Below are 22,835 nucleotides of genomic sequence, written 5' to 3'. Positions count from 1 at the left end.
AGAAAATAAAATGTATCATAACTCCTTTTTTTTTTTTTTAATTGGTTAATGATTTTAAGAGTCAATACATTATTTTATAGGATTTTAAAAGTCAATGATTTTAAATCCATCAAACTTTTAGTCATCAAGTCTATGATACATTTTGTTTTCATTCTCATTTTCAATTTTTTTAATCCCAATTTTAATTTATTCTTCTATTGAAATGGCCTTTCCAATTAGTAAAAATTAATTTTTGACAGGAGAAAATTGTTTCCGATAGGAGGAAATTTTTTTCGACAAGAGGAAAGTTTTTCCGATTGGAGGAAATTTTTTCCAACAAGCGAAAAATTTTCCAGTAGCTATAACCTTTTCAAGTAAATAGATTGGTTATCTGACATCAAAATCCATCATTATCTTCAAAACCCATCATTATCTTTATATCCAAAACCCATCATTATCATGGTTCATAATGACAAAAGATTCAAAATTGAAAAATTTACAAAGAGATGAATCATCTTTTCTAAAATAATCCACTATGAAAATTATCAACAATGCTAAAAAACCATACAATGCAGCACAAATAAAGGTTCAACGATAAATTCTTTACATTAATGCAACATCAACTTGCATAAGATTTTCTATTTTGTTCAAAATAGCAACTTACATTAATGAAAGACAAACCACCACCAATGCTTCTCTATCTCTCTATCTCTCCCTCTCTCTCTTTCTTTATCTCTGTGAGTATGTATGTGCGTGTGTGTCTGTTTGTGAGAGCTTCAAATCCTTATTTTTTTAATTTTCTCAACAGTCACTTGCAACTATACGATCTCAAATTTTGTGCTTCAATTTTCTGCTTAGTCCATCACTTGCTCCTTTAGTGCTTAAAAAATAAAAAATCAATATTAGTAAAAAACTTAAATATTTATATATTTCTTAATTAAACTAAAATGAGTTAATTTTATGCTTGTATAATGGGTAGGTTTTATAATGTAACTCGCTTATTCTATCAATATATTTAACTTATCAATAATTCCTCTTTCAGTTTTGATATGAAAAAAATTTTTGCGAGCCCAAGCCATAGTAGGTGTAGCATAGGATTATCATTAATAGAGGATCACATGATTCATTAAAGGGGAAGCACTTATTTATCTCTGATCTTAAACTCTAAGAATAATTTGCATGCTAACCTTGTTGAGATTGGTTTGCAAAGCCCACTGGGCGTAAAATTGTTTGGAAAAGGATCATAACAAATATAAGACACTAGCAAATGCATAAGACGACTAACAAATATAGGAACAACATTAGCCTAAATGCAGAAATATGTGCCACTAAATGCATCAATGGATTTCATTTTCTTTGCAGTAAACATAAATACATAAATAATAGAAATATAAAACCATCCCCACCTCCAAACTATGGATCACAAATAAGCAATCATCATGATAAGTCACAAAATATCATACATGTTAGAATTGTGTTTAAGCAAATATCATTTTCAAATTAAGTTTCCGAATTACCATATTATAAACATGGTTAGAGAGGGAGAAGAAGAAGCAGAAATAAAAGCAATAAATATAATTTGACATTTATCTGATTCTTTTGGGAACTAATGTTGGACTTTCTATCCTACAACTCTTTTTGAAACCAAGGTTGGGGGAAAAAATAGCAATTAAATCTGATTCAATTGGTAAATGAGCTTCAATATTGTTTATGAAAAATATAAATCAAAAGATTTATATAAATCCAGAAAAAAAATTCACTTCTTGCAAATATAGCACCTTGTTGCTTACATAAAATAAAAAAATAAATTACAATGAAGTTGAGCCAATAATCTAAACTTATATTAGTACTCAATAATTTAAGTATTTATGTAAATCATCCATCTTGTACTGAAATCTCATCTAGACTCTACAGCCAAAACCACCTCACAGAAGAAATGATGCTTGTTTTCATCATTTGGGATCTTGGAAGTAACTTCCTTGTCCTGATGCAGTTAATGCACCAACCAAAGTCCACTCCTTGTATAATTTCTTCAACGTACCTTCTTTTGCCATGAAAATTATGGTGAATACAACCTAAAAAGCATATAAAAAGGATGCAGATTTAATCACCAAGAATTAGAAGTAGAAAATTTAAACATATTCAAACGCAACAAAAGACTTATTTTCAATCAAGTTTCTAGTTTTTTTTTTCCCTTTTATAGTTTCCATTGGTGCTGCAACATTGTAATTTTCAATCAACATAAAAAAAAAAAAAAACTTATTTTGATTTCTTCATAAAAGGAGAATGAAGAAAATATTGACTTACCACACAAAGGAGAGAAAGCAGGGCATTGCACAATCATGTAAGGTCCACTTTTGCACTTAAACCGAGGTGGCTTAGACATATGCAATGTGAGAACATTTCCAAGATAAATGGTAACCTAAGATTATAGAATTAAAGGGGGTAAGAAAATGTTAGAATTCAAACTATGATAGTACCAAAATTTTAGGAATAGAATATTCACCAAAAAAATAATAATAATTTTAGGAATAGAATATGCATTCCACGTGTAAGGAATTGCTACAACCTATATTAATTCCACAACACTCTATACAAGCTCTGTAATTATAACTCAAGAAATCTTTTCAGAATTGGAGGAGAAATATTCATTGTTCATCCATTGGTCAGAAATTTTTTCAACATCTTAATCTATTATAGTTAGAAATTCTAAAAATCTTGCAATTTTGCTCATCCAACAGTGAAGCCATTTAAAAGAAACTGAAAATTATCAAAAAGAAAAAAAAAAAACCTACGGTTGCGATGACGAGTAGCTCCTGGTGGAATGATGGTGGTGCGAGGACAATGACGACAAACGGGAGGTCGAAGTAGAGTCATCGGTGGTATGAGAAGGTTTTGCTTTTGGGTGTCTCTCCTCTGCCTCTGGGTGGCTTTTAATCGAATGATTCTTGATGGGACAACGATGGGTGAGGACAAGCCGATGAATGAGAGGAGAATTTTGGTCACAATGGAGCCGGTGATGGTATTTTTTTGAAAGGGAAAATAAAAAGCAAACCCTAGCTGCCTGTTTGAAGGGATAGGAAAAAAAAATAAAAAAGCAATAAAAGAAAACAAGAAAAGAAAGTGTTTTGGTAGAGACAGAAACAAAAAAATAAAAAATAAAAAAAAAAGAAAAGAAAAAAAATAAAAAAAAGTATTTTGTTCTGAATGTGCAAAAAATTGGTTATTTTTTTAAAAAAATAAAAATTTTGCCATTTTTCATGTTTTGACTTGTATAGTGACTAATTTTCAAAAAAACCCAAGGAATAGACCAACATAAATCTAAAACCTGTCCAAATATGGAATAGCGCTGTTAGGTTGCCCAAATGCTTAGAAGAAGCCCATATCCCAGCATAAAGTCCTAGAAAAAGATGGCTACCCAAAAGCCCATAACTATCATATGAATTTTAGACTTACGTGTATCAGGAAATGTCATCTTCTCGGTTTTAATTTTCACCCAAAAAAAAAAAAAAAAAAAAAAAGACTTAACTTTTGGATGAACTCAATATTTCTTAGATAAGAATTTTAAGTTGAAACCCCACCTTCAAGAAAGAAGAAGCAAAGAAGAGATAATTCTATAAACCATTTCAAATGGCTTTCATTTTCAACTTATTTATAAAAAATGTTTATTATTATTATTATTTTATTTTACTTTTTCACTATATATCTTCTTTGTTGTCTACTTTCTCTCATTTTTCCTGTCATCTAGTATGTGTTTTTCATCTATGATTAAAAAGAAATAAAACATAATATGAAAAAAGCACAATTACAAAACAAATATTAGCTAAAAATTCATGATTTGAATGTTTTTGATCTAGTGGTGCACTATTTATAAACTTGAGAAAGTATTGGCGTTAATTCAATGTTACGAAGATAAAATACAAAAATGTTGAATCTGCATTGAATATTAGTGCCAAAGATCGTTTATTTTAAAATTTTTATTTTACTATTCAAAAACAAAAACTAAATTGAAAGGTCTTATGGGAGCAATAATATGGCAAAACTATTATTTTTTCAGATAAGAATTTATAATTCAAATTGACATGTTCAATTATGAAAATCCAAAATAATAATAATAATAAAAACTACGAGAATATTATGAAATGGCGAGATTGACCCAATCAAACTTTTATATATATATATATATATATATATATTTATTCTTTTGGTAATAACATAGATTTATTTTGTTGATAGTATTAGAAGAAAATGAAAGTAAAAAATGTCGGAAAAGGGGAGTTATAGAAAGAGTGAAAGACAACTTTGAAATCTAAAAGAAGGTCGGCCATTTAGTTGCTTTATACTGTAATTCACATGTAATGTTTGGAGCTCCCTCATTAGTTATTATGGATTAGATTTAATTTGAATGGTGATGTTTTTCTGTGTCTTTTCCTTAAAAAAATTGTTATCAAAACAATTTTTTTTTTAAGTGTTGTTTCTTAGTCATCATTCATTATGTATCTCATCCTCAATCAGTTGTCTTTTCTGCCTACAAAACATGGTCGAGGTAATGGTTAAAAGGATTATTATGCTTTTTAACGTTTATTTGTCTATCTATTTCCCGACATAAAGTAATTTTCACTTTCATTTTGTAAAACAAAAACTCATTCTTCTTCTTCTTCTTCTTATTATTATTATTTTTCATAATTTACCTTACAACACGGCATACTGTTTTAGTAACAATAAATCTATTCTTAAGTTCATTTATTTAAATAAAGCATATTACAATGGCCATCAGATTTAAATAAAGTGTATTTTACTTTTAAAGTGAAATCTATTTTTTTGTAGACACTGAATTTCTCAATTTAGGTTGGACTTTATTATTTAATTAGAAATCTAATAGTGATGAAAGTTATACCTAATTTTTGAAAAATAAGGTCTATTTTATTTAAGCCTGTTCCATTACAGTGGTATCTAGAAAGTAAAACAATTTAATATACATTTGGTATTGCTATAGTATTTATATGAAAGAGTAATAGCATAAATACCAAATATTTTTAGCAACTAATTAAAAACAGAAAAATAATCAAATTTTAAATACCAACTTATGTATAAAACATGTTGAAATCTAAAAAGAAGAACAAGATTCACATTGAAAGTCAATAAAACAGTTCATATATATCCATAATTCAAGTCACTTAGGAACAACTTTCTAGCATTGATCTTGGTGCGTTTGGCATACCTAAAAGTTTGTGTGTTGGTCATTTTTTTCATGGGTAACTGATTGGTATGGATAGTGAGGTTAAATTGGTCGAAAAGGGGCTATTTTGGTCAGAATCTAAGAGAGAGAGGTGAGGTTGCGATGCTAGCTTTCCAAGCCCGATTTGGGCGTGTCATCCGTTGTTTGGCTGTGAAATTTCGCTGGCCAGTTATTTTTGGGATGGACAGTGGTATGTTATGGCGCATGTGGGCTGATTCCATTGGGATGGTGGTCAAATTCATCGAACTTGATGGTGGAGGAAATTGAATCGCTGGTTGACCCAGTTTGGTTCATGGGTCTGTTAGGTTTTATGAGGCTAAGGGTTTTCCAAGGGCAATTTGGATATTTTCAAAATATTAGGCTCCCAAGACATGGACTCCTAGATGTATATATATATATATATATATATAGGCCACTGAGTCATTAATCGGGCAAAAATTTGATATTAGCTTGGACACTGCTATATTACTTATGATAAAAACTTCTTAAAACAATAATTTTTTAATTGTTACTTGAAATTAGACGTGCTATCAGTTTATGAATTTTTATCAACGAGTTCTACATTATGGATCAAGGATCAAATTAAAATTCTATCTCCAAAGAAAAATCAAAATTTATTATAGTCTAATTTGATCAAACATGGTCAATTCCGGTGAAACCGTTCAAAAATTCAAATTTTAATTGTTTTCTTGGGATGGATTATCATAAGACGATTTTAGTATCTTTGGATTTTCTTCTGGACTATATTACTTGGATATGAATGAAGTAGTTCGATATACATAACTCAGATGTGTTCAATTCGTCTAGACTATGTATATTGAGCAACTTTATAGATCATTCAAATGATTATTTCTCCTCTATACAAACCTAGATGTGATCAAACCTTTTGAAATACATAAACCAAATAATTTAGAGTGTATACAACAAATTAAATTGGTTGGAAGAACAAAGAGGATGAAAATTAAATAAAAATAAAAAATAGATAAAAAATAAAAAAGCAAATAAATAATAAAAGAAAGTTAATAAATAACTTACCAATTATTTTTGTCAATTTTTTTTCCTATTAATGGGTAAACTCCATTATCTCCATTCTATGATTATTTATTTATTTATTTATTTTTCTAAAACTCTATTGTAGTAGACCTAACGATTTGTTTTTGTTCTATTTATGTACTTGAGAGTATTTATGACTTTTGAAAAAAATATACTTTTGAAATATTGAAAAGTAACTAAACATGTAGTGTGGATAGTAAAATTTGTATTGTTAGAAACACCCTTTATTTCATCATTATTTTTTATTTTTGGAAGTGAGGAATATGAAGCTGAAATTTTTTAAGAAGAAATAGTGACTTTGCTCATCATTTTTTAACATTTACATATTCGAAACGATGTTTACATTTGTCAAAATTTGATATCATTTATTTTGTCATTGTTCTAATTTACTTTGTAAAGAAATTAATATTACCAAAGTCAATAATAAATAAATAAATAAATAATTCAAAATGTTAGAGTAAGCAAAAGCTTTTGATTTTGTTAAAACTTAAAAGCAGAATTTATTTATTATTATTATTTTTTGCAACTTAAGCATTAAACAAAGTTAATATAAACTGGGATTCCATTTTTGTAATATATATCTTTCCTTTTGTTTGTTTTAGAGCTTTTCTTTTTGTTGCTGTTGGCATCATTAATGAGAATATGCAAACCTTTGACGGAAGAAAATAAAAGGCTCAATGAAATGACAGAAACTGTTTTGGCTTTAGTTTCAACAAGATCATTTATTTATTTAGGGTAAAATTTAGCTTGATCATTTGTGGGAAACTGTTTCATAGCTTTCAAATTGCAATTTGCAATCAATCTAATTTTCCTCTTAAAAAAAAAAATGAAAATTGACTCCTCAACAACCAGAAAAGGCAGAGACACAGAGCGGTTTGTGGTGCAAAGAAGTGCAACAAACCCCTTTCTCCTCTTGACCACAATGCCTCACTACTTTGTTTTCTATTTCGACCCTACGCCACCTCATGTCCATGTCCCATTTCTCGGAATTTTCTTTTCTTCACATTTCCAATCAAACACCATTTTTTTTTTCTATTTTTTTTGAACACATGTCCTTGCCCTACAGCTTGTTGGATTGTTTTATTTAACGATCTTCCTTCCATCACCTTCTTTCTCTCATGGTCCCATTTCAGTTATTGGTGGTTGGTTTAGGTTTAGCTAGGTCTCTTTGTCTTTGGTTGGCTTTCTTTGCTTCTGCTTGAAAATATTGTGAAAATTTAACCTAGGGTTTGGGATTAAATCCTTCTGCATATAATTCAATAGTAACCAAAAAAAACAAAATACAAATTGAACCTATTTGTATTAGTGTATATTCTTGGAGGAAAGCCATGACAACGGAGTTTTCGCTCGGATCACAATGTTTTCTCATTGCCTTTGTCTTGGCTTTCAATCATGAGAGAAATGTTACATTGCTATGTCTTTCTTAGCTCTCTCTGTATATTTTGGCATTTTCTATGTACATTCATGTCTTGGAGAGAGGAAAAAAAAAAAAAAAAAAAAAAAGAAGAAAGTTTTATTATCCATAAACTGACTGAAGACATAAAACAAGTTGCATTAGTGTACAGTCTTGGAGGAAAGTCACGGAACCGGAGCTTTCTCTCTGTTCACAATATAGTTTTCCAACTGCATGTGTTTTGGCTCTCAATTATGAGAGAAATACATGTGGCTTTCTATTTTTGTTAGTTCACTTTGATATTTTTTAGGTACATTATTTATAAGAGAGAAAATACTATATGTTATTTTTTCACTTAATTGCTAAGTACCATTTGAGAATCATTTGTGGTCCGGGTTAATCAAATTCGAGTGGGAATGTTTAGAAATGAATATATTTGTCCCCTATCCTCTCTTTGCAGTCAATCAAGTTCTTCCTAATTGGATCACATTTTTGTTGTTACCAGGCTTGATACCAATTTCTCTTTGAAACTATGACACATTTTGTATTTTCCACCAAAATATTAGTTATAGGACAATGCCAGAGATTTTGCAGATTAAGGGGCAAACTGCAAAGTATGTGGTTCAAGAAGACAAGGTGTTCAACTCTAATTATTATTATTACTACTTTATACTCAAGGCAAGCATCTCAAGGCATTAGTCAAGCATTCTATTGACTTGGCCATGTATCACTGTCCTTAAGCGGTGTTGGCAACACATGTTTGGGGTTGGATGGTAAGTGGAATATACTTTAGAGAGAATTGAAAAGACGATACATGGAAGCAACTGAAACCGAGTGAAAAATATAAATTAGTAACATTTTCAGGAGTAAATTCATAAACCTTCTAGTACTTACATTACAACTGAAAAATAGATAACAGAGTTCCACAAAAAGGGACATGATGCTTCACAGATTGAGGTTAATTTCAGTAATTTACAAAATGGACAAACAAACCAAAAAAAAAAAAAAAAAAAGAAAATTCCCCAAAACAAGAATTTAAAATTCTTCAAATTAGCCACTTCAGCTTCCTAAATCTAAACCAGATTTCAATTTGGAAAGCTCCATATCACCTAGAGATATCGAACTTTTGCGGATAGCCAAGCTGCTCTGTTTCCCAGCTCAATTTTGAAGCAACTCTTTCATGACAGGGGACATAATCCTGTAACAGTAAGTGAGTGGCCTTAAAAACATATTTATCATAAGAAAGAGACAGAGATAGATTCTCATTATCTCTATTATTACCATATGAAATGCAGAACAAAGACAAAAGAAAAATCTTCAATCGCCAAGTGATTTTCTAGATTGCCTATAATACAAATATAATTGTGTCCGAATATAATGTGAGTGTAAATTGTGAATGAGTTCATGAGAACTAAACATACATAGAGAGCATGGCATTCTTTGATTGCTTTCTCAGGTCAAACATATATATAGATCATATGGTTCAGATTACCTCCAATTTCTTCACTAACTCCATTGCCGTTGGTGCTGATACAATTATTTGCCGTGCACTAGGACTAATAAATCCCTCTTCAACAGCTTTGTCAATAAACGACAGCAATGAGTTGTAGTACCCATCAACATTCAACAATCCCACCTGCAACATGAATTTTATATTTTGAATCAAACAAATAATTTGTTACTAGGGGAAAAAAAAAAAAAATCAGACAAAGCATTTTAGATTCCGAAGATAAAAGTCACCATCATGTCATAAATGATGCAGAAAATGTAAATTACCGGTTTATCATGAATTCCAAGTTGAGCCCATGTTATCACTTCAAGTAGCTCTTCCAGAGTCCCATAACCACCTGTTCATAACAGCATATAAGTTTTCCTGGGCCCAGAAGTCTTGGTCCAATTTTCACTTTACATTTAAGATGAGTACAGCATGCCTATGTTCAACATTAGTTATTATCATTGGTGCCAACCTTGATTGCAGAGACAAGGAAAAAAGACATCCAAAAGGCTAATAGCGATATATATATATATATATATATAGAGAGAGAGAGAGAGAGAGAGAGAGAGAGATTATCATATCATATTTTTAATAGTGGTAGAGATTATACTATTTGATCATTAAAATCCGTACAAAAGCCTAAAGAGACTGCTTAAACTCCATTCAGTCAGTTCGGTGCAATGTACTCTGACTATGGAATATTAAAGTTCACTTTTACTACATTGCATTTGGTAGACATGGTTTTGACATCAACCAAAATGCTGTGTCACCCTTCCTCTTTTGAATTGCAGGACAAAATGGTATTTTACTGCATCTATCTATTGTGAAAACAGAGGAAAAATCTAATCCAACCCAGCAGTCCATAGTGCTCTATCATTCCAAAGGAAAAAAACAAAAAAATAGTAATGAACATGTTTTCACTATTCCTCTCTTTGTCCTTGGCTCCAGGCATTCCATTCTAGAGGAAGTTATCCCCACATAGATTAAGATGACTATTTTACCCCGTTGGTCATCCCTCTTCCAAATTCTTAGAACTATGAATCAAATGAAAGTCCTTTTAAAGCTTTAGAGAGCATTATTCCTTGTTAGGTCCAGCACGGCAGGTGCTAGGTGGCAAAAACTATTTGGTGAAAATGTGCCTTTGTGTTCTCTTTCCTATATGTGGCGGAAAATTTGATACAGTAATATTACAGGCTATAATACCATATAGAGGAAAAAAGCATATTAAACACAAAACTAGTTTCCTCAGAAACTCTAATTTTCAGTGTAAGATGTTGACGGGTCATGCACTAGGGTTTGAAAGGTTGCTCTCTAATCATGGATCTTGGGATTTGTGAGAGAGGGTTGTGATAATTTAGACTTCACACCAGTTGTTTCAACAAACATTATCATTTCACATAGCCCAGATGTGCCAGAAAAAACTAATATTACAGGCCAAAATTAGTAAAATTAAAGCCCTGAAGATCCATATTCTTGGCGTTTGATCTTTTTAAAGTTCATGTGTAAGTTAAAGTTTTGTAGGTGGTCAACACAGAAAAATAAAAAACTAGAGAGAATTGTGCAGGGGTTATATTAACCAGGTAAGGCAATAAAGGCATCTGAATGCCTAGCCATCTCAGCCTTCCTTTGGTGCATATCTGCAACTGCCTTCACTTCCCCCACTGTTTCACCAGTTAACTGCAAAAGCGTACCAAAGCAGGTAAGATATTAAAAAAATTGAAATTTGAAGAGAGAGAAAGAGAGAGAGTGTGTGTGTGGGGGGGTGAGAGAGAGAGAGAGTTTTGGAGCTTTGTGCAGCATAGCAATGATGAGAGTTGCAGGAATGGTGGACTTAATCCAAAATTTTCAGCCCAGCTATTCCCTAGCCAGTAATTTTTAAGCTCACCCAGAGAGAAAAATAAACAAAAAGTTCGATTCATAGAAAAAGACAAGGATAAAAAACACAAGAATGGAAAACCTTTTTAGCTCAAGTGATCATATAAGCAAATTGCAAGAAAAAAGAAATACGAGTGACCAGCAGAGACCAAGAAATAGTGCTGCCAACTAATATTCAATTAGTATTACGGATAAGGATACCAAGCATCTATGGAAGAGGAAAAAAAAAGCAACCAAAAAAAAAAAAAAAAAAAAAAAGAAAGAAGAAATCTTGAAATCCAAATAGAGGACAATAATTAAAAATAAAATAAAACAAAAAAAAAAGTTTTAACTAAGAACAAAAAGATAAAAAATTTATTAAAGTACCTAAAAGCCATCAACCAGCAAGAAAGTAATACCAAAAAAATAAAAATAAATAAATAAATAGAGAAAAAGAGAAAAAAAAGCTAAAAGCAAGGAAGGAAATAAAGTATGTCAATAAATGAACATGAATCTAAAAACCAATACATGGTCAAACTAAAAAAATGGATTGTCGACAATCTACAAGTTTTCTTTTCAATAAGAAAAGTCTAGAGACATCGAGCTATTGCAGACATACCTCTCGAGGCATGAGCGTCTTGGGAATAACTCTGCAGAGAAAGACAATAACATGACAAAATCAGTCGTAATGGAAAAACAAAACAGAAAAGAAAAACAGACCAAACTCACAGATTTCGTTCTTAATCTGTTTTTGTCTGTTTTATTCAAATATTATCTCAGATTTGAGGAATGAAGAAAAGAAACTGGGATTTACCCAATAACATGCCGACCACCATCATGAACCGCTTGTGATACCAAACCCATTAGGCCTATGCTACCCCCTCCATAAACCAGATCAATGTTCCTGGAAACCTGAAACAGAGTAAACAAATAATCTAGTCAAACAGGCTAAATGAGAAAATATTGTGATTTTTAAGGTGGGAGGCGGCTCAAAAATGTTGTTAAGACAAAACCATATTGGAAAAACTGTATTCCTTAGGAAAACATACAACTGATTGAAAATTGAAACAGGAAAAGACGAATGAAAGATGTTCAGCAATGATCATTCAGCAGATGGGCATTTTTTGAATTTTGGTTAGTATTCTAGGAGAGAGAGAGCTCTGTATAACAAGAAACAAAGTTTTGAGTTTAGATTAATCAAACGCATTATTGAAGTTTGCGAGTAGCCCTGAAACAATGTCACAAACAAGTAACAAGCACAATGTGCTTGTCTCAAAATGTAAGATGAAAGAAAAAAAAAAAAATGTTTGTAGACACGAGAAGATGGAAATTTCAGCAACATCCAATTGATTTCCGACGAAACCCATTTCATATAAAAGAAGACCAAAATCAATTCCGATGCAAAACCCCATAGAAGAGACCAAAAAAAAAAAAAAAAAAAAAAAAAAAAGTGAACATTTTGAAGGTAACCCAATTAAGAAAATGAAAGCAAATATTTCTATACCAGTTCTTTGCCAAGCTCAATGGCAGATTGCTGGTAGCTAGTTTTTTTTCCTTGACTACTTCCACAGAAAACACAAATCCTCCTAAACTTTGATTGCTTCATTTCACTCTCTATCTCCATTGCTCTCAATTTTTTTTCCCACTTTTTTTTCTCTTTTTTAAGTTGTTTTTCAATCTTTTGGTTTTCTATAAAAAAAAAAAAAAAAAAACCCCTTCTTTGATACAAGAATCTTCTACTCGTTCTCTGTCTCTTCGCTCCCTAACCTATACAAAACAAATACAAGTAGTCACAAGGAAAATACAAGTATCAACTTGACCCATCAATCACACCCTATAGCTCACTCTCATTTGATTTTGTGCGCTCAGCTATATGCCTATTTATATACCTCACCACACGTGAGAGTTCCTTAGCAGTTAGCACGCTTAGCAAACAAACCCACAACTCGCGCACACACAAATTTTTGGATTGGCACGCGTGGACCACTTGCTCTCTTCGTTTTCCTTCCCGTCCCTCGCACAGTCTCTCTCTCTCTCTCTCTCTCTCTCTCTCTCTCTCTCTCTCTCTCTTTTGTGACTGGTTCTTTTGCTCTCCTTCGCTGTTTTTGCTACCACAAAAATATATAAAAGAAAAAGAAAAAAAAACAATTGTATTTTACAAAATCAACATAATTTTTATTTAATATGAATTAAAATATTATAGATTAATATATTTATAAATAATTAAAATGTAAAAAGGTAATTGCTAAATGAAAAAATAAATTATAAAAATAAATCAATTAAACGTTATCGTATTTGATAAATAATTTTAATAATTTTTTATTGTCTTTACAATATAAATTGAGTTTTATATTACTTATTAAAAAATTCATTTAAAACAAAGTATTTATAGAAAAACCCAAAATTGGCAATGCTAAATATTGTTAATATAATTTGATTAATGCAGATTCTAACCACCAAAACTTAAATATTTCTGATACCATCCAAAAGTATCACTCAAAACTCAAAATTAGTGGACAGTTGAGATTCTCCTTATTTGCATGAAGAATAAAAAGTTGGATTTTTATTTTCTTTCTTTTTTCTATATAATTAAAAATAAATTAGCTAGTTAACAAGACCATTGTGCTAGGCTCACCTTGGATATGCAAGTTGGAGTTTAGAATAAATATTATCATATCTATATATATATATATATATATTTATAGGTTAGGAAAAGGTTAGAAATGGACATTCTGAGATGGGTATGGTAATTTAATTCATTGGGGAAAATAAATAAAAAAAGGGTAGTCCTCCTGAATAAACTATTGGTGTTAAAAAATTAATATAGATAGAATTAAAAGGGTATGGGGTAAATTGAGAGGAACTGAGAGAGTATATAGAGCAATGTGCCCCAAAAAAATAATAATAATAAAAATAAAAATAAAAAAGACAAAAAAAATAAAAAATAAAAATTTGATGATTGAAATAAAAACATAAGTGGGTTATGGCCTATCAACCTGCCTTCCTCAGTCGACAGAGCTGTTGTATGCATAGGAAACATTTTATTTCAATTTCACGCGCTCCTTCCCTTCCCCATAACCCCTAGTCCTTCACTTCTCCGGCCAAGTTGCCCCATCTTTTCTCTCACACTTTTATTACTTTTTATTTTATTTATTTATTAATCTTCTCTCACTAAATGCTTTTGCCCAAACCCCACATTTTGATAATTTTACTATTTTTTGGTGGGGTTTTCATAATCTTGATTGATAAAAGTATTATATTTTTCTTTGTTTTCTTTTACCAGGATTGCAGGAACTGTACCATGTCTGTATTTTTTCAAAAAAAAAAAAATATTATATTACTAATTTTTATATCCCCAATCCCCAAAATTGGACTTTTTCTGGCTGTTCCTCTTTATTACTCCAGTTTGGTTTGTCTGTGTCTTTATTTCTTTCCTTGCCCACTCTCTAACTTAATTTAGAGATTATAAACCCATGATTACTCTTCTTAATAGGGGATTGAGCATGTATTAGAATATTATTTATTGAACTCTTGCATGCTTGCATGCGCGTTTTAAAAGCATGTTTTTGTGTGTTTGTGAGTTGGCCCTTGAAAGTTTTTGGTTTTTTTGTATTTGGGAAAAAAAAAACACTTCTACTTGGGAAAAAAAAAGAAAAAATTAAGAAATTAAGAATACAGAATCAAACACACTAATTAGGACCTCGTTGGGGTTCTCATAAAAATTTACACTCCGCATAATGAACCAAAGAAGAAAAATGGTGTTCGGATAACATTTTAGAGAGGACTCTCTTTATTCATTTATTTATTATTATTATTTTTTTCCTCTCTTTGGCTAGCTTATAGTTTGAAAAAGTACTTAATTAGTTTTAGAGATATGCCTAAAAATTAAAAATAAAGATTTAAAATTTCTATATTGATAGAAATATCAATGGTTTAAAATATATAAATGTCCATTTATATATCGAAAATTTTTGAATATCGATAAAAACTAATAAAACATGATAGAAATTGACAGCAATTTATTTTAAAAAATAAAATTTTTTATTAAAACTTTAAAATTAGATTATTTAATTAATTAATTATTAAATTGACTATAAAAATTATAAAAATATTGAATAAATATTATATTTTTTTCATCATGGGTTTATAGTAAGCGGTAATGATCATAAGTATATTATTATTAATTAAAAAAATACATATTTAATAAAATTATACATTAATTAAGATATATAAAACAATTATTATAATTACATTATATTTTATAAATATCATTTCAATATTATAGAGAGCTCTTAGATAGTTAAAATTATTTCTATTTTCTTCGTTCTCATTTTAATATGTGAAATATAAAAAATAATTATTAAAATATGCATCTATTTAATAATTTTACTTGTGATTATTAATATGCCATCGATATGATTATTTGATAATTAAGTTTGCAAAGAATATATTCCCCACATATCTTTCAATTTTTGTATGTGCTCTAATTTTTACCTACTTTATAATATTTATACAAATATTAAATTCATTATTGCAAAAAAAAAAATATAATAATGGGTAGATAAACTTGTAACTTGTTATATTAATTTTCTTTAAGAATATGATAGGTAAACTATTTAATGTAATTTTGAACATTATTTGTTAAATATTAATATTTTGTTTTTATTTGCTTAATTATTGGAAGGTAATTAAAAGGTAAAAAAATGTATCAGTAATGTTAATTTGGCAAACAATTTTACTAAACATCAATAATATTTATAAAAATTTTTGATAAAAAAATTAAACAAAAAAAACTATAGATATTTCCAAAATTTTTATAGAAATTTCATAAATTTCCATAGAAATTATGAATTTTTTAACCAAATTATGAATGATTTGATATAGATATTATGATAGAAGTTTTCATGAAAATTAAAAAAAGAATATTGAAAATTTTGATGGATATTATGAAAATTATATCCATTTTTACTTGGGAACTAAATTTTCTTTCTATATCTTAATAAAAATGGAAATATCACAGAAAATTTTGATATTTTAAACTATATTAAAAATATTTTAAAAACAATTTTATAGGAGAAAACACAAGTACATTTGGGATATTTGGCTTGTTTGACTGTATATTTTTTTATTTTCAAAATATTATTTTTAACATAAAGAACAAAAATTATTTTTCTATTATTTTGGAAAAATAAGGGGTATTTGGCAATTTAGGATCCTAGATTTGTTGTGGTGGCCCTGGGAGCATAATTCGCTGGGGTGCTTTTAGGTGCTCAGTCTTTTTTTTTTTTTAATTTTTTAATTTTTTTTTAATTTTTTTACCAGTTTAATTGATTCCTCGTGTTAAGTCTATTTAAGCGGCATTGGGCCGATTCAGGTGGTCCGGATCCTAGCAAAATATGCAATTTCAAACTTTAACCCTCTTGGATGATATCAAATTGGTGGTTTGAATAATTTTTTATTATGTTAAAATTGTTTAAAAAAAACAAAAGGAAAACAATGACATGTTAGGCCCTATGTATTTTTTCTATTGTGAATCTTAGGAAGTAAAAGTTAAATGTTATCACTTTTAGACGTGGCAATATGTCTTATCGAACCATGTTTGTATGGTATTATAAGGTGTTTACGTGAAATTAGTCAATCCTAACATGATTGCTTAAGTTTTTTGTGTTAAAATAAATAAATCAATTTGTTAAATTATTATATAGCTTGTTATATGCTATGTTAAGAATATATGTATAAATTTGGAAATTTAAATTTGACTTAGGTTTTACATAATGAAATGTGTTTTCTTTTAAAATATATCAAGTAGACTTGTTCGTTTTTAGATTTTTAAAAATTTCAATTAAAATGAACAAATCAATATGTCTTTACTAAGTATTTTTAATATTGTAAAACTTGTATAATTATAAAAATATCCTCTTTAATAGGTCTAATTAGTTTATTGTATATTATTTTGTTTTACCTATTAAAATCCGTTAATTTATTTGATTTTATTGGATGACAATAACACAGATATAATACGATACTATCAATCTAAATCCACAAACTATTGTAAGGTTCGTATTGTGTTATCATATTGCATGAGATTTTGCCATACTTAATCATATCTCATCTAGTTTTTTTAAAATTTAAATTCAAATAAAAATTATTAATATATCTAGTGGCTAAACATTTACCAAGCATCCCTCCTTTAAGTAAAGAACAATGCTATAGGGATTAATCTATCAAGATGTTTACTTAGTGATAAACATTATTATGTTATTGGGTTATATTTAGTTATGCTCATACATTAAAGAATTCACTTACTCACATTTATGATATATTAAAATTTCAATCAATAAAATAAAAGCATGTTAATGTACTATATCATCTTGATAGATATCTTGGTAAACTAGTTGCTAGCTTTAGCATTATTCTATCATATTGGTTCTTTTAACATTATTAATGTATAAATAACCAAGTTCACATGCATATTTGATAATTTTACTATCAGATTCTCCTTTATCAATCTTTATATTACTTTAAGAGCTGGATTTAAAAATTTATTAATAGTTTAAAAGGATGCATATAAGGTTCACTTTGTCCATATCGAATTTTAGTAGTTCATGGTATAAACTAGTAATGTATTCTTTAAATTTTATCTATTAAAATGACATAAGAGCTAATAAAGTAAATTATGTTGGTAGAACTATTTGGCTAATCTAATGTAAGCCTGGCTTTTTATATAGATTATCTTGTCCAAATATATATAGTTTCTGTTTGGCATAGCTTTTTGCTTTTGCTTCTGCTTCTGGTTTTGTATTTTTTGTTTTTTTTTGTTTTTTTTTTTGTTTCTTCATAATTGCTTTTTGAAAAAACTAATCTTTACTGTCTTTGGATAATGCTTTGAAAGCCTGAAACACTTAATGAAAATTGTTCAAATACATTTTAGAAGTAGATCTTAAACTTAAAAAAATTCTTTATGACTTCTTTGAAACTATGCCAAATAAAGGAATACTAGCATATATCCTTATATGTGAACATTATTGTAACAACATAATGTTATTCCAAATGATATGATATTATCTTATTGGTGTATATTGAGATAGAAATCCTCTCATTCTTATCTAAGTTATATTTATTTGTCAATCAATTAATAATACATCATATTTGCCACATTATGTCATAAACATTTTGATTAACTATTTAGTGTCTGTGGTACTTCTGTTATCATAATTGTACCTATGCATAATAAATCAGACGATAGAAGTAATTACCTCAACAATATTATGGAGAAAAGACTATAGAAGCAGAATGATAAGATGGTATTGCACTTCTATATTGAGCTTATATTTGGATAATCCCTATTTGTAGAAAATTACTAAGAGCATTCTCAAGGGACTCTTTAAAATAAAAAAATATATTTTCTATAATAAAGAGTATCTTTTAAAATAACAAGTAAAATTTAAAAATGTTCTTCAACAAACTTTCTATTTAAGCTCTTTATTTTTATTTTTTCTATAAATATTTATTGTTTTACTTGTAGCCCTTCTCTTTTATATTAGTTTTCTACTTCATAAATATTACAATAGTAACATAGAAAAATGTGTTATCTTCAATTAAATTCATAAAATATTGAAATAAATAATATTTTTAGCTCTTTACATTTGGAGAGCCAAACAAACTTTTTATATTAAAAAATCAAAATAAAAAATTTATTGGAACTTTTTTTTAAATGTTATCTTTTTAAAATAAAAAAAATGATACATTTAAAAAGTCTTTTGGGATGCTTTAATGATAGAAAGTATGGCGGTGGCATAACACATCTTATACAATTTTATTTTATTTTTATAATTTATTTATTTTTATATAAAAGGTTTCTTTCAAGAATAATTAAGAAAATACAATTCACAAAATTCATAAATAGGGTGTAGAAAATGCAACTGCTCCAGGATTGGAGGGAGGGGACAAAATCAGAGAGGAAATTACCAATGTCGTGCTATACCATAGCTAGTTTCTGAAATCAATCTGCCAAGATTTTCAATTTTCAGAAGCCAGATAGACAACGCACAAGATATAAATGAATTAGGAACATAAAAATAATAATGCAACAAATGGTAGACGTAGTAGGAAGATACCTATACCATTTTTTCACAAAATACATACATTCATAGATAAATATATATAATAAATTGGTATTTCAGCCAGAAGAAAGTATTTATATATAGATGGAAAAGTTTCTGAGCCTTTTCTTCATGCATATGTGTCCAGCGTATTACTGGAAGAGACCGAGAGGGGCTAAAGACAAGGAGGCTGGACACCATCTATTCCTTTATTACCTTCGTTTCCCGATGCATTGTATTGGATCTTTTGATTTTTATTCACTCCCATATCTTGCCGGCTTCGTGTTACAAAAAATGGTGAAAATTATGGGCAGAGTTATAATTGCTAGAGAGGAGAGAGGTGCAAAGTATCTTTATGAATGTGCATTTCTTTATATCTATAATATGAGAAAGTCTTCATAAATTTTCTATTAAAACTTTTTTTTATTAATTTTTAAATTTTTTTAAAAATTAAAATTTAAAAATGCATTTGACTTTATATAAATCCTAACATCACTTTACTCTTTTAGAATTTTAATATTTTATTAAATTTATATAAAACTCCAAATACATACTTAAATTTTGACATTTGCAAAGATTTAAAGATTGATAAGTGAGATGTTGATGAGAGATTGTATATAAATATATACATACACACACCCAAAAAAAAAAAAAAAGAAAAAAAGAAAAAAACCAAACTCATATTACATGGACATGACAATATTACGATCAGAACTTTCTTTTTTAATTTGTAAATGGCTTTAAAAATTATGATTTAAAAACATATTTATGGTTTTTTAATATTCTATAGAGGTTTATTTTTTCTAAATATAATTTTAGTATATTATTAAATTCATATTAGATCATTGATTAATTGTTAAATCTTAATTTTTGAATTGATCCAAAAGTTAAAACCATCGAGTTAACTTGCTGTGAGCCTAACTTTATATCGATCATTCTCCAATTGGGATGTCCTAATTAAGATCTTTATTATTAATTTTCGGATTGATTAAGAAGTAAGATTTTTAAAATGTTATATTGAATTGTATGAGTTCAAATAGTAAAATCCTAGAAGGAAAAAGTAAATCATATAAGACTAATTTAAACCCTAAATGTATCTTTAAAACACACTTATTGAAGCAATCTAAAAGTTGATATGGGACAAACTAATGGTTTCCCATCAAAACGATCCAAAATAAGATGTAGATTATATACATTAAGTTTACTTTATCCTTCTAAAATTGACTTAATATGAATCGCATATAGAATCTCAGTTTTAAAGCAATTTAAGAATTAATAATAAAAGCCTTAATGACAAAACCATTAGGATGTTTGAGACTGTAATAGTTATGTATTTACCATCGGAACCCTTTGTTATTAGCACTGAAATTTAAAAATGTGTCGGTAGGCTATATGAGATTTTATGAATGATCTTGATTTGAAAATTCTCATATATGATGATATCCTAAAAGATTCTTATATATATATATATATATGATGCAACTTAGTGACATGAACATGACAAATGCTAATAATTACCACTTTTGCAACTAAATTTTTAATTTTTAATATCTATTAAAGTGTTATCCATATTAGTTACCATGTCATCTAATTTTCATTATTATTATCATCATAGTTTTCATTATAATGTAAGATAGTTCTAACAATCCTGCAACTATGTGTCCATATATTTGCATTGTATTTTTATGTTTTATATTTTTACATAAGTATGCTGCTTAGACCTTTGCTTTATGAGTTTGTTTCAAGATGTAGTGTTAATGGTACAATGGAGACAGTTTCTTGTATTTTGTTTTTTTTTTTTTCTTATTTTTGATAAATCGGTCTCTTGGATTTTTTTGATTTCATAAATAGAAATTGTTAAATATTTGGAATATATAATAATTACATATTTTTCTGCAACATAAAATTTTTATCTGGAAGGTCAAATCTAAATTGTACCACAAAGATGATAGATCAACATTTTGTACGAAATATTGTGGAAAAGGCATCTCAAAGATAAGCTTTTGACATGGTATATGTAGGATAACCTACGTACAATTTAACTAATTAATTAATTAATTAATTTTTGTTATCAAAATATTTGATTGGAAAGCACAATATAGGTCTTATGGACAATGGAAAACTTGCTGTATACCTTGTACAAAAATTTGCACAAGTATAAATGGCATTAGAGATAATATAGATAATGCCTATTTATCAAACTGGATTATGACAATATAATAATTAAAGGCCGAACTTCTTTTAAATAAAGATTTAACAAAAATTACAAAGGTTAACGAACACAAATAAAAAGATCCAAAGGATTTAGTTTACAAAATTAAAAGTGTAAGAGTTAATTAAATTGATATATAGCCTGCAATAAAAGTTATGAACTCGAATTCCCTCATCCAAAATAAATAAATAAATAATTTCTATTAGATACAAGGTGAGATTGGCTATCATAAAATTAACCCAGTGAAAACTAAAAAGGTTCAAACACAAGTTAATACTTTTGGACAATTTGGTGAAATTAAGGATCATTTCCTCAACTTTGAACCCAAATCTTATGTAAAAAAATTTGAACCCAAATCTTACCTGAAGCTTTTAAATTTCCAGTAATTCATCAGGAGATTTTTTTTTTTGTTTTTTTAAAATTTTTCTCCTTACATTTTATGTTAAAATGCATAATTACCTAGTTTAAGATCAAAAGTGATATAATACAAGCGACCGTTTCCCTTACATTTTAGGTTAAAATGCATAATCTTATCAAACGTGATCTAGTTTACACCTTCTAGATCTTCCACTCTGGCTCATCGGATGGTCTGGAATGATTGAGCCCAAGTGGTGTTTCCTTATTGGCATTTTTTTTTTTCAGGATTTGGAGCATGTGCAGGTGGTGCGACCGTACAAGCTCCAAAATAATGGGGGTATCATATGTATATAATAAATTATATGTGTAGTTTTTTATTTAAAGAGCTTTTTAGAAGTAATTATTTTTGTCAAAAATAAAGGGAATAAACTTTGTGAATGAAAAGACTCTTGCAAAAAATTATAAATATTAGATAAAATATAATTTTTTTTAAAAAAAATATAGCATATTAATGAACAAAATTATTATTATTATTTTTTTACCATTCTTGAAACTCACATAATAACTAAATATGGCCGCATGATTAAGGCGAACTATAATAATGTATCATAAATAGCACTATTTATAAAATTAACTAGTAAAACTATAACTTATAATTTTATATCTTATTTTGTAGAAAATACTTGACTCAAAAAAAGAAAATAGATATTTAATCTATATCTAACTAGTATAATATACTGGAATCACAAGTCATTGGTTGAAAAAACAAAATAGATATTTTGTTTAGATTTAACTAGCTTATATGAAAATCAATAACATTTTGGAAAAAATTTCCTATTAGAAGAAATTAAAAAAAAAAAAAAAACTTCATCTTCTCCATAGTTACTCAATCATGTGCTTTTACTCTTATCTATAAACAACACAATTATAAGTTTAATAAATATGCTTTTCTATCTTTGTTTTACCATAAGTCGTGTCTATTTTTCCAATCCTCTCTATTTACTCTTATATTTATTTTGTTTTGATTTCTTGTTGTTTGTTTGTTTGTTTGTTTGTTTCTTTTTTTTTTTTTTTTTAATCATAAAATTCAAATTGGATCTTCGAATATAATTAATTGGATTTGAAAAATGAAAGAAAAATTAAAAAAATAG

The 22,835-nt window shown here is 28.3% G+C and overlaps 1 protein-coding gene and 1 long non-coding RNA gene across 2 annotated transcripts; both read right to left on the bottom strand.

The window, feature by feature from the left end:
- Positions 1-1,732: 1,732 nt before the first annotated feature.
- On the bottom strand, positions 1,733-3,025 carry LOC125419685 (uncharacterized). Its single transcript, XR_007238565.2, has 3 exons — positions 2,775-3,025; positions 2,287-2,401; positions 1,733-2,054 (listed from the first exon to the last, which is right to left on the bottom strand). It is a non-coding gene; the product is annotated as an uncharacterized LOC125419685 (long non-coding RNA).
- A 5,506-nt stretch (positions 3,026-8,531) lies between these two features.
- Positions 8,532-13,048, bottom strand: LOC107426327 (cytokinin riboside 5'-monophosphate phosphoribohydrolase LOG3). Its single transcript, XM_016036472.4, has 7 exons — positions 12,518-13,048; positions 11,828-11,925; positions 11,633-11,663; positions 10,737-10,836; positions 9,441-9,511; positions 9,157-9,300; positions 8,532-8,862 (listed from the first exon to the last, which is right to left on the bottom strand). The coding sequence occupies exons 1-7, from the start codon at positions 12,635-12,637 to the stop codon at positions 8,770-8,772; spliced, it is 657 nt and encodes a 218-aa protein (XP_015891958.1). The 5' UTR covers positions 12,638-13,048; the 3' UTR covers positions 8,532-8,769.
- Positions 13,049-22,835: the final 9,787 nt, after the last annotated feature.

The sequence above is a fragment of the Ziziphus jujuba genome, chromosome 11 (assembly GCF_031755915.1).
Source record: "Ziziphus jujuba cultivar Dongzao chromosome 11, ASM3175591v1".
NCBI classification, from domain to species: domain Eukaryota; kingdom Viridiplantae; phylum Streptophyta; class Magnoliopsida; order Rosales; family Rhamnaceae; genus Ziziphus; species Ziziphus jujuba.
This window is presented reverse-complemented; position numbering and strand designations above follow the sequence as displayed.